We start from the raw sequence: 20,416 nt of genomic DNA on the forward strand, positions 1-20,416 counted from the left end.
ACCACCAGAACTCCTCCTAGACCCGGCCGTCCACCCAAACTGAGCAATCGTGGGAGAAGAGCCTTGGTGAGACCGGTAAAGAAGAACCCCAAGATCACTGCGGCTGAGCTCCAGAGATGCAGTAGGGAGATAGGAGAAAGCTCCACAAAGTCACCTATCACTGCAGTCTCCACCAGTCGGGCCTGTATGGCAGAGTGGCCCCGCGGAAGCCTCTCCTCAAGACATAGAGTTAGCAAAAAAACACATGAAGGATCCCAGACTATGAGAAATAAGATTCTCTGGTCTGATGAGATGAAGATAGAACTTTTTGGTGATCATTCTAAGCAGTATGTGTGGAGAAAACCAGGTACTGCCATTCACCTGCCCAATACCATCCCCACAGTGAGACATGGTGGAGGCAGCATCATGCTATGGGAGCAGGGACAGGACGACTGGCTGCAATTGAAGGAAAGATGAATGTGGCCCAAGTACAGAGAGATCCTGGAAGAAAACCTCCTCCAGATGCTCTGGACCTCAGACTTGGCCGAAGGTTCACCTTCAAACAAGACAATGACCCTAAGAACACAGCTAAAATAACAAAAGAGCGGCTTCAGAACAACTCTGTGACCATTCTTGACCGGCCCCGCCAGAGCCCTGACCTAAACCCAACTGAGCATCTCTGGAGAGATTGAAAATGGCGTCCACCAACGTTCACCATCCAACCTGACGGAACTGGAGAGGATCTGCAAGAAGAACGGCCGAGGATCCCCAAATCCAGGATCCCAAGAAGACTCATGGCTGTACTAGCTCAAAAGGGAAGGTGCCTCTACTCACTACTGAGCAAAGGGGCTGAATACTTATCACCATGGGATATACTGAGCAAAGGGGCTGAATACTTATGACCATGTGTTATACTGAGCAAAGGGGCTGAATACTTATCACCATGGGATATACTGAGCAAAGGGGCTGAATACTTATGACCATGTGAGATTTCAGATTTTCTTGTTTATTAAATTTGCAAACATTTTTACATTTGTTTTTTTTTCCTGTTCAGATGGGGGATGGGAAGATGGGGGATGGGAAGATGGGGGATGGGAAGATGAGGGATGGGAAGATGAGGGATGGGAAGATGGGGGATGGGAAGATGGGGGATGGGAAGATGAGGGATGGGAAGATGAGGGATGGGAAGATGAGGGATGGGAAGATGGGGGATGGGAAGATGGGGGATGGGAAGATGGGGGATGGGAAGATGGGGGATGGGAAGATGGGGGATGGGAAGATGGGGGATGGGAAGATGGGGGATGGGAAGATGGGGGATGGGAAGATGGGGGATGGGAAGATGGGGGATGGGAAGATGGGGGATGGGAAGATGGGGGATGGGAAGATGGGGGATGGGAAGATGGGGCATGGGAAGATGGGGCATGGGAAGATGGGGCATGGGAAGATGGGGCATGGGAAGATGGGGCATGGGAAGATGGGGCATGGGAAGATGGGGGATGGGAAGATGGGGGATGGGAAGATGGGGGATGGGAAGATGAGGGATGGGAAGATGAGGGATGGGAAGATGAGGGATGGGAAGATGAGGGATGGGAAGATGGGGGATGGGAAGATGGGGGATGGGAAGATGGGGGATGGGAAGATGGGGGATGGGAAGATGGGGCATGGGAAGATGGGGCATGGGAAGATGGGGGATGGGAAGATGGGGGATGGGAAGATGGGGCATGGGAAGATGGGGCATGGGAAGATGGGGCATGGGAAGATGGGGCATGGGAAGATGGGGCATGGGAAGATGGGGCATGGGAAGATGGGGCATGGGAAGATGGGGCATGGGAAGATGGGGCATGGGAAGATGGGGGATGGGAAGATGGGGCATGGGAAGATGGGGCATGGGAAGATGGGGCATGGGAAGATGGGGGATGGGAAGATGGGGGATGGGAAGATGGGGGATGGGAAGATGGGGGATGGGAAGATGGGGGATGGGAAGATGAGGGATGGGAAAATGAGGGATGGGAAGATGGGGCATGGGAAGATGGGGGATGGGAAGATGGGGGATGGGAAGATGGGGGATGGGAAGATGGGGGATGGGAAGATGGGGGATGGGAAGATGGGGCATGGGAAGATGGGGCATGGGAAGATGGGGCATGGGAAGATGGGGCATGGGAAGATGGGGCATGGGAAGATGGGGCATGGGAAGATGGGGCATGGGAAGATGGGGCATGGGAAGATGGGGCATGGGAAGATGGGGCATGGGAAGATGGGGCATGGGAAGATGGGGCATGGGAAGATGGGGCATGGGAAGATGGGGCATGGGAAGATGGGGATGGGAAGATGGGGGATGGGAAGATGGGGGATGGGAAGATGGGGGATGGGAAGATGGGGGATGGGAAGATGGGGGATGGGAAGATGGGGGATGGGAAGATGGGGGATGGGAAGATGGGGGATGGGAAGATGGGGGATGGGAAGATGGGGGATGGGAAGATGGGGGATGGGAAGATGGGGGATGGGAAGATGGGGGATGGGAAGATGAGGGGATGGGAAGATGGGGGATGGGAAGATGGGGGGATGGGAAGATGGGGCATGGGAAGATGGGGCATGGGAAGATGGGGCATGGGAAGATGGGGCATGGGAAGATGGGGCATGGGAAGATGGGGCATGGGAAGATGGGGCATGGGAAGATGGGGCATGGGAAGATGGGGCATGGGAAGATGGGGGATGGGAAGATGGGGGATGGGAAGATGGGGGATGGGAAGATGGGGGGGAAGATGGGGGATGGGAAGATGGGGGATGGGAAGATGGGGGGATGGGAAGATGGGGGATGGGAAGATGGGGGATGGGAAGATGGGGCATGGGAAGATGGGGGATGGGAAGATGAGGGATGGGAAGATGGGGGATGGAAGATGGGGGATGGGAAGATGGGGCATGGGAAGATGGGGCATGGGAAGATGGGGCATGGGAAGATGGGGCATGGGAAGATGGGGCATGGGAAGATGGGGCATGGGAAGATGGGGCATGGGAAGATGGGGCATGGGAAGATGGGGGATGGGAAGATGGGGGATGGGAAGATGGGGGATGGGAAGATGGGGCATGGGAAGATGGGGCATGGGAAGATGGGGCATGGGAAGATGGGGGATGGGAAGATGAGGGATGGGAAGATGAGGGATGGGAAGATGGGGGATGGGAAGATGGGGGATGGGAAGATGGGGCATGGGAAGATGGGGCATGGGAAGATGGGGCATGGGAAGATGGGGGCATGGGAAGATGGGGCATGGGAAGATGGGGCATGGGAAGATGGGGGATGGGAAGATGGGGGATGGGAAGATGAGGGATGGGAAGATGAGGGATGGGAAGATGGGGGATGGGAAGATGGGGGATGGGAAGATGGGGGATGGGAAGATGGGGGATGGGAAGATGGGGGATGGGAAGATGGGGGATGGGAAGATGGGGCATGGGAAGATGGGGCATGGGAAGATGGGGGATGGGAAGATGGGGCATGGGAAGATGGGGGATGGGAAGATGGGGGATGGGAAGATGGGGGATGGGAAGATGAGGGATGGGAAGATGAGGGATGGGAAGATGGGGGATGGGAAGATGGGGGATGGGAAGATGGGGGATGGGAAGATGGGGGATGGGAAGATGGGGGATGGGAAGATGGGGGACGGGAAGATGGGGGACGGGAAGATGGGGGACGGGAAGATGGGGCATGGGAAGATGGGGCATGGAAGATGGGGGATGGGAAGATGAGGGATGGGAAGATGGGGCATGGGAAGATGGGGGATGGGAAGATGAGGGATGGGAAGATGAGGGATGGGAAGATGGGGGATTGGGAAGATGGGGGATGGGAAGATGAGGGATGGGAAGATGGGGGATGGGAAGATGAGGGATGGGAAGATGGGGGATGGGAAGATGGGGGATGGGAAGATGGGGGATGGAAGATGGGGGATGGGAAGATGGGGGATGGGAAGATGGGGGATGGGAAGATGGGGGATGGGAAGATGGGGGGATGGGAAGATGAGGGATGGGAAGATGGGGGATGGGAAGATGGGGGATGGGAAGATGGGGGATGGGGGCAGAGTGCACATTAATAAGGAAAAAAAAAATGTAGCAAATGGCTGCAATAAAACAAAGAGGGAAAATGTAAAGGGTGTGAATACTTTCTGTGTCCACTGTATATTCAGAATGTCTTTAAAAGATTAAACAAAATGTGACTGTAATATTTATTATTCACCAGCTCATTTTTTGTTTTTGTCCCCAGCGGTTCAGTGGCTCTAATGCCAATGACTTATTTCGAGCCTCTGAGGTCACTGCCAGGAGCTGCCGACCAGCCGCAGTGTTTACTGCAGATCACTCTTCAATACAAGTCTATGAGAGCCTCGTTCTGGCCTCTTACTGACTCTCATAGACTTGTATTGACACTTGTGACATAACTTATGACTTCCAGCCGGTCAGACGTTACAGTCACAAGATGGAGATGAGGGGATCTGAACAGCGCTGAAAAAAGATAAAGATGCAGGAAAGCGAGAATAAGACAAGGGTCAGGAGACTAAAGGGGGCTTTACACGCTGCGACATCGCTAGCAATAGCTCCCGCCCCCCGTCGCTCGTGCGACATTTGGTGATCGCTGCCGTAGAGAACATTATCGCTATGGCAGCGTCACACGCACATACCTGGTCAGTGACGTCGCTGTGACCGCTGAACAATCCCTCCCTCAAGGGGGAGGTGCATTCGGCGTCACAGCGACGTCACACGGCAGCCGTCCAATAGAAGCGGAGGGGCGGAGATGAGCGGCCGGAACATCCCGCCCACCTCCTTCCTTCCGCATTGCCGGTGGAGGCAGGTAAGGAGAGGTTCCTCGTTCCGGCGGTGTCATACACAGCGATGTGCGCTGCCGCAGGAGCGAGGAACAACCAGCGGCATGTACCACCACCGATATTATGAAAAGGAGCGACGTGGCGAACAATCACCTTTTTGGAACGATTTTGCGACCGTTGATCGTCGCTCCTTGGTGTCACACGCTGCGATGCCGCTACCGGCGCCGGGTGTGCGCCACTAACGACGTGACCCCGACGATATATCGGTAGCGATGTCACAGCGTGTAAATGGTCCTTAGATTTAAAGCGCCACTGCAGCCCTGAACAAATCCACTGGAGTGGAGCTTTATCTGTGGGACTGATGAATACAGCGCCCGGCTCTGTACCAGCAGTGGCAGAGTTAATTCCTGGAGACGTGGGCGCTCCAGCGCTGTAAAATAGTGGGTGTGCGGCTTTAAGACTATTAAACTGTATTTTCAGGGCCTTGTTATATTTGCAGGTTAATCTGCAGATACACATAATATGTACACCCTTCATCGTTAAAAGGAATCTGTCTCCAGGTTTTTTCTCCCCATCTGAGAGCAGCATAATGTAGAGACAGAGACCCTGATTCCAGCGATGTGTCACTTACTGAGCTGTTTAATGTCATTTTGATAAAACCATTCTTTTCTCTGCTGCAGATCTAGCAGTTATATAGAGCTCATGAATATGCTGGACTACCTGCAGCACGCCAAGTAGTCCTGTAATGATAATCTCCTGCTGATTAAACTGATATCAAAACTACTCTAAGCAGCCCAGTAAGTGACACATCGCTGGAATCCGGATCTCTGCCCCCTACTGCTGTAGTTTAGATAAAATCATCCCTGTTTTTTTATGCTGAAGATCCACCAGTTCTATGAATGCTGAGCTCTATATAACCCTGCCCACTCCACTGTTCTGTGTACACTGTGCATAGGCCGAAAGCTGACAATCAGTGGTGGGGATGGGAGTTACACAGAGCAGGAGGGCAACATGGCAAAAGTCAACTAGTTCTCAAGTGATAATCTCCTGTTGATAAAACACTGATTTGAACACAACTACCCCAAGCAGCCCAGTAAGTGACACAACATTGTTGGAATGAGGCTCTCAGATCCTACATCATGGGAGGCAAAAACCTGATGCCAGATTCCCTTTAGGGTATGTGAAGACGTTTAGTGTTTGCAGCAGATTTTTCTCTGGCAGGAAAAACGCTGCATAAAATATGTACATTTTTGTGGTGTTTTTGCGTTTGTTTTTTATGCATTTTTTGCAATTCATTTTATTTGGTGAAAAAAGTTGCAGGAATTGAGGAAATTCAGATACGAAAACCAGCTCTGAAGGTTCAAACCTGCTCAGAAAACATAATCAGCGTTTCATGTGCATGAGATGTCAGGAATCACTTTGCTGCTGCTGTAAAACGCTGCGTTTTTATCTGGAGCGGAAATGCTTGGTGTGAACCAGCCCCTAACGTTAGTGTCGCTGCTGATTGTACATAGGCGTCTGCGGATTCTCTCAGGGTTTCTGATTAGATGCATCTTTACTTATCTGTCCACACAATACGGGACTCGGGTACTTTTTGCCCCCCTCCCCATATTAATGGTTTTGGGGTGCACAGAACATGTACATTACAGCCTATGCCTGTGTTATTCTGCAGATCTGATCATATCGTCAATAAAGATAATAAGCTATTTATGAGTTAAACCAAAAAGCGATTGTTTAAGCCAATAATCTGCCCAATATCGGCTGCACGCGGGATTACCGGGGTATTTCAGGCCACGGGGCCACGACCGATGTCCACTAATAGATGGACTGTTATTAATGTTACATTACATCTCTTATGCTTATGTTTGTAAATAAAAAAGACAACATTTATAAATAATCACTTTTTATAGCGTTTATACAATATTTCTGTATGAAAGTATTCTTTTTCTATGAATTCATTCACTTATAGAAGTAAAACATTACATGTGACGTGGTACATTAAAGAGTATTAAAGGGAATCAGTCACCAGGTTTTTGCTCCCTCAGCTGAGAGCAGCATAATGTAGAGGCAGAGACCCTGATTCCAACGATGTGTCACTTACTGAGCTGTTTACTGTCAATTTGATAAAATCAATGTTTTCTCTGCTGCAGATCTAGCAGTTATACAGCACTCATGAATATGCTGGACTACCAAGTAGTCCTGTAATGATAATCTGCTGCTAATTAAACATTGATTTTATCAAATAAGCAGGTCAGTAAGTGACACATCACTGGAATCAGGATCTCTGTCTCTACATCATACTGGTGACATATTCTCTTTACATGGGTTATCTGTTTTACAAAAATGATTTTATAGTTGTCCAATTAACAAAACAGGTATTCGGCAATATAGTGATGGCATGAGCTGCTGAGCTCAGTGATTGCCTGCAGCGGTCATGTACACTATTGACATGATTTATTCAAAAGAAAAAGACACTGCATACAGGGGGCAGCACAGCTGACATGTAGGTTAATGAAAAAGGATTTTATTGGATTTCAAAAAAAATTTAAAAACACATTAAAAACATAAAGCCCACACCGGGGTATCTCCAATCCCACATCAATTGTGCAATATTCACAATACAATAATGCAGTTGTGCTTTTCTTTTGAATAATTACTGTCTTTTACTGCATGTGGCAGCACCTAGTATTTATATATACAGTATATATATATATATATAACCTCGCTGTGCACCCAATCCATACAGTATATATATAAGCTTGCTGTGCACCCAATCCATACAGTATATATATAACCTCGCTGTGCACCCAATCCATACAGTATATATATAAGCTTGCTGTGCACCCAATCCATACAGTATATATATAACCTCGCTGTGCACCCAATCCATACAGTATATATATAACCTCGCTGTGCACCCAATCCATACAGTATATATATAACCTCGCTGTGCACCCAATCCATACAGTATATATATAACCTCGCTGTGCACCCAATCCATACAGTATATATATAACCTCGCTGTGCACCCAATCCATACAGTATATATATAACCTCGCTGTGCACCCAATCCATACAGTATATATATAACCTCGCTGTGCACCCAATCCATACAGTATATATATAACCTCGCTGTGCACCCAATCCATACAGTATATATATAACCTCGCTGTGCACCCAATCCATACAGTATATATATAACCTCGCTGTGCACCCAATCCATACAGTATATATATAACCTCGCTGTGCACCCAATCCATACAGTATATATATAACCTCGCTGTGCACCCAATCCATACAGTATATATATAACCTCGCTGTGCACCCAATCCATACAGTATATATATAACCTCGCTGTGCACCCAATCCATACAGTATATATATATAACCTCGCTGTGCACCCAATCCATACAGTATATATATAACCTCGCTGTGCACCCAATCCATACAGTATATATATAACCTCGCTGTGCACCCAATCCATACAGTATATATATAACCTCGCTGTGCACCCAATCCATACAGTATATATATAACCTCGCTGTGCACCCAATCCCTTAAATCACTATTGACATGATGTCACCTCTGTAGCCAAAATGCAGACATGGAGCATCATCAGGGAGCCAGCGCTGGACCGGGGAAGGTTGCGCTTTTGTTATTTTACAAGTATTAAAGTGTATGGGGACAACATTTCTTAAAGTAAAAAAACATTTTAAATAAAGGGTAATTTTTTTTGCATAATTAAAAAGTCTACAAAGTCTATTATACCTTCAGATATAAGTGCATAGTGCACAAGATCTCTGCTTGTTGTCATTCAATAGAAACCTCCATTGTATTGTTCCTGTTGGATATTAGGCTATGTGTGCACGTTGCGTTTTTACCCGCGTTTCTGCAGCGTTTTTAGTGGCAGCGTTTTTGCGCTAAAACGCATGCGTTTTTGTTTTCCAGCAAAGTCTATGGGAAAAGATGAAATCCTGTCTGCACTTTGCTTTTTTTTCTGCAGCGTTTAATTTGCATATTTGTGGTCAAAAACCATGCTGAAAAAGAAGCATGTCAGTTGTTTCTGCCATTTCTGCAGCGTTTCCTTAACATTGGAGTCAATGAGAAATGGCAAAACGCAACCAAAATCAACATTCCTGCGTTTTTCCTGCTTTTTACCTGCTTTTCCACTGCGTTTTTGGCTTCAAAAACGCATGCTTTTCTGGCATAAATTTAAAGGGTTATAATGTTCCTTTACACACACACAAAAACCGAAAATTTAAATGATAAAAAATATTAAACTTTACCTATTTTTCTGTTAAAATATGCATAACCGCTATTATTTCATTAAAATTGATAATGTTCCATATATTTTTATTAAAAGTTAATTTTATCCTTTTTTTTCATTATTTTTGACTATTCCAACTTTATTTCTCAATGTCTTGATCTACAAAACGCATCTGCAGAAACGCAGGTGAAAACGCAGGTAAAAAGCGCTGAAAACGCACTTAAAACGCGGTAAATACGCATGCGTTTTTAGCGCTAAAAAATGGCCAAAAGCCATTTGGTCAAAAACCAAGGGAAGGAAAACGTGCAGAATAAACTGCAGGTACTCCGACGCAACGTGCGCACATAGCCTAAGTGTGACAAAGCGGTGACAACAAATAGTTTCACAGGTCGTCTCATGACAACACTCATAACCGCACAAGCCAAAAACCAGTGTGATCATCACATCACTAAGACGGATTTTTATCGGGAAAATGATTAAAAAAATTCAATTAAATGACAGCAAGCAGAGATCCTGAAAACCATGAAGAAATGATGGAGAAAGAAGAAATAGAATATGTCTTTTACATTATACAGAGGATAAGGATTCTTTCCTGAGAGCAGAGTATTGTAAATTGGTTGATATTAAAGGGTTTGTCTTTTTTATCATTATTATAAACTATCTGTAGAGTCCGGGATAGTAACTAAGGGTCTGTCTCTTCCATTCCCTCTCTCTATCCACCGTTCTCTGTCTCTCTCTCCCTGTCTCCCAATGTTTCCCTGTCTCTCTCTGTTTGTCTCTCTCTGTCTTTCTCTATATGTCTCTATTTCTCTCTGTCTCTGCTTGTCTCTGTCTGTCTCTCTCGGTCTGTCTGTCTCTGCTTGTCTCTTTTTCTCTCAGTCTCCCTCTCTATCCGTCTGTCTGTCTCTTTCTGTGTCTCTGTCTGTCTCTGTCTGTGTCTCTATGTCTCACCACCGATATCATATCACCTCACACACAAGCTTCTTACACTAATAATGTCCTCCTTTGCCTATAGCAACCAATCACAGCTCCTATTAATGACTTCAATGGAGGCAGTTTTTTTGGCAAATAACTGTAAAGCACGGGGTTAAATTGTCCCCTCAAAACATAGTCTATGACATTCCCTGAGTAACATGAGGCGTCTGTACAAAATGTTGTGATTGTAAATGCGACGGTCCGGATTCCTTTAGCGGACATACATACATATACATACATACATATACATACATACATACATATACATACATACATACATATACATACATACACACACATACATACACACACATACATACATACATACATATACATACATACATATACATACATACATACATACATATACATACATACACTCAGCTTTATATATCAGATTGGCGGAATGATTTTGTGTAACTAATATTTAAGGTTATAAATTCTCTTCCTTCCGGATATTCTGCACACGTCTCCTCTATCACAATGGCTGCTGATGGTGAAGCATTGGACCAGGCTATTAAATTACAAACATTTTGTCAGTTGGTGGTCGCTAAACTTTAACAAAAAATACCGTAAATAGGATAGCAATGACACGACTCTGTGGGCCGTAGTGGCACGTCCTAAAAAGCTTCATAAAGGGGACAAGAAGAGTAACCTCATAAGGGGGAGAAGAAGAATAACCTCATAAGGGGGAGAAGAAGAGTAATCTCATAAGGAGGATAAGAAGAGTAACCTCATAAGGGGGAGAAGAAGAATAACCTCATAAGGAGGACAAGAAGAGTAACCTCATAAGGGAGACAAGAAGAGTAACCTCATAAGGGGGACAAGAAGAGTAACCTCATAAGGGGGACAAGAAGAGTAACCTCATAAGGGGGACAAGAAGAATAACCTCATAAGGAGGACAAGAAGAGTAACCTCATAAGGGAGACAAGAAGAGTAACCTCATAAGGGGGACAAGAAGAATAACCTCATAAGGGGGACAAGAAGAATAACCTCATAAGGGGGACAAGAAGAATAACCTCATAAGGAGGACAAGAAGAGTAACCTCATAAGGGGGAGAAGAAGAGTAACCTCATAAGAGGGACAAGAAGAGTAACCTCATAAGGGGGACAAGAAGAGTAACCTCATAAGGAGGATAAGAAGAGTAACCTCATAAGGAGGATAAGAAGAGTAACCTCATAAGGGGGAGAAGAAGAGTAACCTCATAAGGGGGACAAGAAGAGTAACCTCATAAGGGGGACAAGAAGAGTAACCTCATAAGGGGGAGAAGAAGAGTAACCTCATAAGGGGGACAAGAAGAGTAACCTCATAAGAGGGACAAGAAGAGTAACCTCATAAGGGGGAGAAGAAGAGTAACCTCATAAGAGGGACAAGAAGAGTAACCTCATAAGGGGGACAAGAAGAGTAACCTCATAAGGGGGAGAAGAAGAGTAACCTCATAAGGGGGACAAGAAGAGTAACCTCATAAGGGGGACAAGAAGAGTAACCTCATAAGGGGGAGAAGAAGAGTAACCTCATAAGAGGGACAAGAAGAGTAACCTCATAAGGGGGACAAGAAGAGTAACCTCATAAGGAGGATAAGAAGAGTAACCTCATAAGGAGGATAAGAAGAGTAACCTCATAAGGGGGAGAAGAAGAGTAACCTCATAAGGGGGACAAGAAGAGTAACCTCATAAGGAGGACAAGAAGAGTAACCTCATAAGGGGGAGAAGAAGAGTAACCTCATAAGAGGGACAAGAAGAGTAACCTCATAAGGGGGACAAGAAGAGTAACCTCATAAGGAGGATAAGAAGAGTAACCTCATAAGGAGGATAAGAAGAGTAACCTCATAAGGGGGAGAAGAAGAGTAACCTCATAAGGGGGACAAGAAGAGTAACCTCATAAGGAGGACAAGAAGAGTAACCTCATAAGGGGGACAAGAAGAATAACCTCATAAGGGGGAGAAGAAGAGTAACCTCATAAGGGAGACAAGAAGAGTAACCTCATTAGGGAGATAAGAAGAGTAACCTCATAAGAGGGACAAGAAGAGTAACCTCATAAGGGGGACAAGAAGAGTAACCTCATAAGGGGGACAAGAAGAGTAACCTCATAAGGGGGACAAGAAGAGTAACCTCATAAGGGGGACAAGAAGAGTAACCTCATAAGGGGGACAAGAAGAGTAACCTCATAAGGGGGACAAGAAGAGTAACCTCATAAGGAGGACAAGAAGAATAACCTCATAAGAGGGACAAGAAGAGTAACCTCATAAGGGGGACAAGAAGAGTAACCTCATAAGGGGGACAAGAAGAGTAACCTCATAAGGGAGACAAGAAGAGAAACCTCATAAGGGGGACAAGAAGAGTAACCTCATAAGAGGGACAAGAAGAGTAACCTCATAAGGAGGACAAGAAGAGTAACCTCATAAGAGGGACAAGAAGAGTAACCTCATAAGGGGGACAAGAAGAGTAACCTCATAAGGGGGACAAGAAGAGTAACCTCATAAGGGAGACAAGAAGAGAAACCTCATAAGGGGGACAAGAAGAGTAACCTCATAAGAGGGACAAGAAGAGTAACCTCATAAGGAGGACAAGAAGAGTAACCTCATAAGGAGGACAAGAAGAGTAACCTCATAAGGGGGACAAGAAGAATAACCTCATAAGAGGGACAAGAAGAGTAACCTCATAAGAGGGACAAGAAGAGTAACCTCATAAGGAGGACAAGAAGAATAACCTCATAAGAGGGACAAGAAGAGTAACCTCATAAGGGGGACAAGAAGAGTAACCTCATAAGGGGGACAAGAAGAGTAACCTCATAAGGGAGACAAGAAGAGAAACCTCATAAGGGGGACAAGAAGAGTAACCTCATAAGAGGGACAAGAAGAGTAACCTCATAAGGAGGACAAGAAGAGTAACCTCATAAGGAGGACAAGAAGAGTAACCTCATAAGGGGGACAAGAAGAGTAACCTCATAAGGGGGACAAGAAGAGTAACCTCATAAGAGGGACAAGAAGAGTAACCTCATAAGGGGGACAAGAAGAGTAACCTCATAAGGAGGACAAGAAGAATAACCTCATAAGAGGGACAAGAAGAGTAACCTCATAAGGGGGACAAGAAGAGTAACCTCATAAGGGGGACAAGAAGAGTAACCTCATAAGAGGGACAAGAAGAGTAACCTCATAAGGGGGACAAGAAGAGTAACCTCATAAGGGGGACAAGAAGAGTAACCTCATAAGGAGGACAAGAAGAATAACCTCATAAGAGGGACAAGAAGAGTAACCTCATAAGGGGGACAAGAAGAGTAACCTCATAAGGGGGACAAGAAGAGTAACCTCATAAGGGAGACAAGAAGAGAAACCTCATAAGGGGGACAAGAAGAGTAACCTCATAAGGGGGACAAGAAGAGTAACCTCATAAGGGAGACAAGAAGAGTAACCTCATAAGGGAGACAAGAAGAGTAACCTCATAAGGGGGACAAGAAGAGTAACCTCATAAGGGGGACAAGAAGAGTAACCTCATAAGGGGGAGAAGAAGAGTAACCTCATAAGGTAGACAAGAAGAGTAACCTCATAAGGGAGACAAGAAGAGTAACCTCATAAGGGGGACAAGAAGAGTAACCTCATAAGGAGGACAAGAAGAGTAACCTCATAAGGGGGACAAGAAGAGTAACCTCATAAGGAGGACAAGAAGAGTAACCTCATAAGGAGGACAAGAAGAGTAACCTCATAAGGTAGACAAGAAGAGTAACCTCATAAGGGGGACAAGAAGAGTAACCTCATAAGGAGGACAAGAAGAGTAACCTCATAAGGAGGACAAGAAGAGTAACCTCATAAGGAGGACAAGAAGAGTAACCTCATAAGGGGGACAAGAAGAGTAACCTCATAAGGGGGACAAGAAGAGTAACCTCATAAGGGGGAGAAGAAGAGTAACCTCATAAGGAGGATAAGAAGAGTAACCTCATAAGGGGGACAAGAAGAGTAACCTCATAAGGGGGACAAGAAGAGTAACCTCATAAGGAGGACAAGAAGAATAACCTCATAAGAGGGACAAGAAGAGTAACCTCATAAGGGGGACAAGAAGAGTAACCTCATAAGGGGGACAAGAAGAGTAACCTCATAAGGGAGACAAGAAGAGAAACCTCATAAGGGGGACAAGAAGAGTAACCTCATAAGGGGGACAAGAAGAGTAACCTCATAAGGGGGACAAGAAGAGTAACCTCATAAGGGAGACAAGAAGAGTAACCTCATAAGGGAGACAAGAAGAGTAACCTCATAAGGGGGACAAGAAGAGTAACCTCATAAGGGGGACAAGAAGAGTAACCTCATAAGGGGGACAAGAAGAGTAACCTCATAAGGGGGAGAAGAAGAGTAACCTCATAAGGTAGACAAGAAGAGTAACCTCATAAGGGAGACAAGAAGAGTAACCTCATAAGGGGGACAAGAAGAGTAACCTCATAAGGGGGACAAGAAGAGTAACCTCATAAGGAGGACAAGAAGAGTAACCTCATAAGGTAGACAAGAAGAGTAACCTCATAAGGGGGACAAGAAGAGTAACCTCATAAGGAGGACAAGAAGAGTAACCTCATAAGGAGGACAAGAAGAGTAACCTCATAAGGAGGACAAGAAGAGTAACCTCATAAGGGGGACAAGAAGAGTAACCTCATAAGGGGGACAAGAAGAGTAACCTCATAAGGGAGACAAGAAGAGTAACCTCATAAGGGGGACAAGAAGAGTAACCTCATAAGGAGGACAAGAAGAGTAACCTCATAAGGAGGACAAGAAGAGTAACCTCATAAGGTAGACAAGAAGAGTAACCTCATAAGGGGGACAAGAAGAGTAACCTCATAAGGAGGACAAGAAGAGTAACCTCATAAGGAGGACAAGAAGAGTAACCTCATAAGGAGGACAAGAAGAGTAACCTCATAAGGGGGACAAGAAGAGTAACCTCATAAGGGGGACAAGAAGAGTAACCTCATAAGGGGGAGAAGAAGAGTAACCTCATAAGGAGGATAAGAAGAGTAACCTCATAAGGGGGACAAGAAGAGTAACCTCATAAGGGGGACAAGAAGAGTAACCTCATAAGGGGGACAAGTAGAGTAACCTTTTTGTCCCTCTTATGAAGCTCAGGCGAGACGCTTAGGGCGTTTTCTCACTCACAGACATGGCGTGTTCAATAACCGTTCCTATGGGTGAGTCTCTATGTCCCTCTATGGGACTATTTGTGCGCACATGAACTTGTGGACATTGTTTAGATAGCCCCTTTGTAGTGTTCTGTCCACAATACCGTTCTCCTTTGGGTTAGCCTTTCCATAGGGACCCTTTTGTTGGGACTCACCCATCTGTGGTGGCTTTTTTGATATAACTATATACTATTTACATCGCATGGTGGGGTCTCTATGTATTTATACATGGATGAAATTGATTTTTGTTCCGCCTCTTCATACGTTTTTACCATCTAGGGGTGATTATATCCATTCTTCCCTTGTCCTCATTTTTATCCCGTCCTTTAGCTTTTTTCTATTTACTAGCTATGATGTCCCTGATGTTTTTTGTATTTATGAAATTTCACTATAATAAATATTTTATATGCATTAAACATGTGTGGGACCCGATTTAATATGCATCAGTCTGGGTTAGGCACACAAAGCCCTATTTTTGTTCATTGTTTTGATCGCTAAATTTTGTGCATCGTCTGGTGTAAATGGACCTTTATCAAGACCGCTACGCTGAGCTCCAAATCTATATAGTTGTAGTCATATCACGTGTACAAACAGAAAAAAAAATCAAACTTTACAGAGGATAAATGACTCAATCCAATATACAGGCATTTATGGAGCAGGTGCACTACAATAAGGCAGAAAACCCTTAACAGGCCGTCAAAAAAAAGTCACAATAAATTATATGTTGGACTACTCAAAACACAGCATCATAATAAAGGTTGTCTCATATGTCTTGTCTGATCAGGGGTTTCAGACTTCCGGCTTATCAAGCTCTTGACAAAGCTGTGAGGGCGAAACCCTGAGTTGAGAAAAGAAACAATTTTTTTTATATCAGCTCCCCATGTGCACCTCACATGTCCTGGTCCTCTCAACTCGCATGATAGAGACCTTGGCGGGGCATATATCTTATCAAATAAAAGAAATCATGAATAAGTCGTACCCAAAATGCATCGATTTTTAGCTTGTTTCCCTTATGTGGTTCTTCCTTTTCAAACCCTGGGTTGGGCACAATATTTGAGCATTACTCTTTTATGGCCTTTCAAATTATCTTAAAGTGCTGTTTTATCTCCCTTTTAGTAGCACTAGAGGTTTATTTTCTGCACCCAAATCTGCATCGTTCGGCAGAAAAATGCACTGGAAAACGAGGTACAATTTTGGCACGGTTTGGGGTGTTTTTTGCCATGCATTTTTCTTAATGAAGTCAATGGGTGGAAGGGCTGAAAAATGCAGGCAAAAACGCACCAAGAATCCACATGCATTTTTTTCTGCAACCAAATCTGCAAGGAAAAAAAAGCAGTGTGTGCACAGCCCTTCAGAAATCTCAATGACTTTGCTGGCATAAGGATAGGCAGGCAGAATTGTGCCAAAACTGCTCCAAAAACATATAAGAAAACATACAAAAATGGAGCCTAAATCAATGTGAACAATAAAAATGGCTCATCAGTGATGTGTGAACCCACCTGATTAAGAAGGGCACCGCCACCTCAATAGGCAGATATACAGTATTATTGGTGCAACCGCACAGGGGCCAGAGCGGTAAGGAGGGGCAACTACAGCTCCAACGCGGGTGGGATTGTGTGTTATAATGAGTTATTGCCCTGCAAAGGCCCCGTATATCGATTGTTTCTGGCCTTCTGTATGTGTCAACTCCTAGTATATATCTAGTGATACATTTATATATATGGTGATAAATACAATATATATGCACCTACACATAGTAAGAAAAAGGAGACAGTTGCACACCAGTGCTAAGACATGTGTAACAATGAATATGGGACTATAGACATGCAGTACTGCTATGAAAAACATGGAAAAATTGAGATATTAAGCACACAAAAATGGCCAGATTTATGTGAGACCAACAGCCAACAGCAAGGTAACCTTTTTTTTGTTGGGTCCCTACCTACTCTAATTCCTCTCTTTGGGTTAAAAAACCTACACTCTATGGGCGGACAGGAACCTGCAAATGAAGAATTAAAATCACCTGAGGCTGAGGAGCAGGAGCTCAATCAGAAGGCATGACCCTGTAATCTAACAAATAGACTGATGGCACAGCCTACCTTTCTAATGTGAACAGGGGCAAACTGAACATGAAACATGGTAACAAAAAGGAGACAGTTCCACTCTGTAGTGCTAAGATATGGGGATCAATAGATATGGGAATATAGACATGCTTTACTGCTATGAATAACGTGAAAAAGTTGAAATACTTAGCACACAAAAATGGCCAGTTTTATGTGAGCCCAACAGCAAGCAGCAAGGTGACCTCTTTGTTGACCTCACATAAATCTGGCCATTTTTCTGTGCTAAGTATCTCAATTTTTGCATGTATTTCATAGCAGTAATGCATGTCTATATTCCCATAGTCATTGTTACACATATCTGAGCACTAGAGAGTGCAACTATCAGTTTGTTACTATGTTTCATGTTCAGTTTGCACCTGTTCACATTAGAAAGGTAGGATGTGCATCAGCTTTTTCTTAGATGGCACCTACACATATAGAGCCACATATATACGTGTGTGTGTGTGTATATATATATATATTATATATATATATATATATATATATATATATACACAATGATAGAAATCTATTGATTGATAGGTGTCTGTTCACATATATCTGTATATATAGGTAAATATATAGCTATAAATGGATATATGCAGGGGCCCAGGAGGCTGGGGGCCCTTTCTACCTCCACAGCAGGTGGAATTGTGCATTTTCTGAGTTATTGGCCCATATACTATTCTTGCATTCTCCTGCCTGTGTCCGTCAGTGGATATATGTGACCCCAGCCTAATTCTTACCGTGACTTAAAATTAATTTAATAGTGTAAAAATGACAATGCAAGTAAAGCAGAACAGCTTCATATACAGTATATCACAGCAACAGGGCGGATAATACAGACTATTATATCCTAGACGTAAGTGTTAATGCAGAAACGTGACCGCGAGGTCTTCATCAGGATCGCTGTCCCGACTCACGCGTCCATCTCCCTCGTATCCTCTGTTGCTCCCAAACCCAGATGGCCATAGATAAGGGTCCGGGCGGCAGAAGGAGATTTGGGATTTCACAGCTTGTGCCCTCAAATCTAATAATCTCTATTAACCGTTTCAATTATTAGAATTTTATTAAACCTTGGATGAGTGATGGTCACTGATTAGTCCCTCGAGTACGGAAAACAAACTGTAAAAATATTGTAAAATGATCCCTCAATTGAATTCCATCGTCTCTTACTTTGACTTTAGTGAATTAAATAAAGTATTGTTTTGATGTTTGACCAATATCTAGACAGTAAACATAATTACGTGGTGGGGGGGGTTCTGTATGAAATTCTACCTGGTGAGATAGCCAGGTCACTAATGATAAAATTAAGGGGGGGGGGCAAAAAGAAAACCGGTTGCCCTGTGATCCGGTTGCCCTGTGATCCGGTTGCCCTGTGATCCGGTTGCCCTGTGATCCGGTTGCTCTGTGATCCGGTTGCCCTGTGATCCGGTTGCCCTGTGATCCGGTTGCCCTGTGATCCGGTTGCCCTGTGATCTGGTTGCCCTGTGATCCGGTTGCCCTGTGATCCGGTTGCCCTGTGATCCGGTTGCTCTGGGATCCGGTTGCTCTGTGATCCGGTTGCTCTGTGATCCGGTTGCTCTGTGATCCGGTTGCTCTGTGATTCGGTTGCTCTGTGATCCGGTTGCTCTGTGATCTGATTGCCGTTTTGTTGTAGCATCTCCCGCGGGCTGCCATTGAATCATTAACATAAAATACATGGGTTTGCCGACATGTTCTGCACGTAATCCGGTCCCGTCGGCTTCGCAGATTTTGCAGTAACCACACACCAGAGACTGCGATTTCCCACTTTGCATAATCAACGTCTTCACAATGTTGGCGTCGGATCACAGATCGCGCTGATGAGTTTGGTGGCGAGTGCTGTGCTCCGGTGGCATCCCATTCTACTCCCCGCTCTTATAAATGGCTGTTTTCCCTCCGCAGTGTACTTTTTTTTCTGTCCCCCCTGCAGTATATGATCATGTCGCGGAGTGAATACCGCAGAGCGTCCTTTGATGTAACCCATTGTTAGCCGTGGTCCTCATTTCCCAGCCTGCTGCTATCTGTGGAGAGTCCGCTCTTATGGATCCTATAATCTACCAAGAACATTCATCATCAATCCTCCTAAAAGCAATGTATGACCACATGTACAGATGGCGGTGCTATAGTGCACCACGGATATTAACCCGCATAATGTGCACAGCGGGAGATCAAAGAAAATATTCCTTCTGTGCAGAAAATGACAATACATTGGAGCTGACGGTAACCCCCCTCCCCCCCGACATTCACTAGCGCTGATGTATCATCGCTGCTCGCTTCATTGGCAGCGCACACCATCATTTACATTGATTGCGAATTCTTCATTTCGCAGACTGTGGGTTTACGGAGTTTATGGAGGAGGTGACGGGGGAGATGTAACGTGAACAACATCAACAATGCGAGGGTTGGCACAAAACATGACGGGAAACGTGATTGGGTTGTCTTGATAAGGATGAGATCTTACCCCAGATTAGACCCACATGGCCTTGGCAGTTTTTCTGTTTCTTGACCCCCCAATGAAGAATCCATATCATCGGTTGAACGTGCCGGACAGCTCAGGCTGAGAGACCGGAGCTTGGTGCTTTGATGCATTATCCAGCGAGTGTAGACCCCCACCTGATAAATAATCCCCCTACACCAAGCCTCCTGTCCTCGTTTGTGTGACGGCTCAATCCCAGCCCTGGTAATCCACCCAAGGCGTCTGTTCAGGCAATGCAACACATGGTTTGATGGCTGCTTGGATGGTCTCGTCGAGCCTGTGCCATCCCATGTATTGACTGATGCCGAGCACTATTCTGCCTGCATGGGTACCACAACACCAATAGTCACATGATGTCTGTTCTAGCATCACCTCTCCCTCCCATACCCCTATTAACCATGCTCCAACAGTCCCAACCTCTGCAGTGAATGATGGAGCTCAGGAAGAGATCTAAGGATTATTAACCATCTCAGGGGTGTGCTGAGGCAGACGGCAGCCGAGCCGCAGGAGCGTGGCTTCAGCTAATCATTGCAGACATATATAGGATGTCGCATCTGCGGGTCCAAACGCAGAAAAAAGTAAGACGGGAAGGATTAAACGCAGGAAAACAGCTCCCGTCCTGGGGATTGCA

The 20,416-nt window shown here is 45.3% G+C and overlaps 1 protein-coding gene across 3 annotated transcripts in view; it reads right to left on the reverse strand.

Moving 5' to 3' along the window:
• The window catches only part of RGS8 (regulator of G protein signaling 8), a 96,963-nt gene extending 76,781 nt beyond the window's left edge, over nucleotides 1–20,182 (reverse strand). Inside the window, exon 1 of one of the 3 annotated variants that reach the window (XM_075320603.1) lies at nucleotides 19,771–20,182. In XM_075320603.1, the coding sequence (XP_075176718.1) occupies nucleotides 19,771–19,898 (128 nt within the window). In that variant the 5' untranslated portion in view covers nucleotides 19,899–20,182. The remainder of the gene's footprint in view (nucleotides 1–19,770) is intronic. The other 2 variants (XM_075320602.1, XM_075320604.1) reach the window with 2 other exon arrangements.
• Nucleotides 20,183–20,416: the final 234 nt, after the last annotated feature.

Source organism: Anomaloglossus baeobatrachus, chromosome 8 (assembly GCF_048569485.1).
Source record: "Anomaloglossus baeobatrachus isolate aAnoBae1 chromosome 8, aAnoBae1.hap1, whole genome shotgun sequence".
Lineage (NCBI taxonomy): Eukaryota > Metazoa > Chordata > Amphibia > Anura > Aromobatidae > Anomaloglossus > Anomaloglossus baeobatrachus.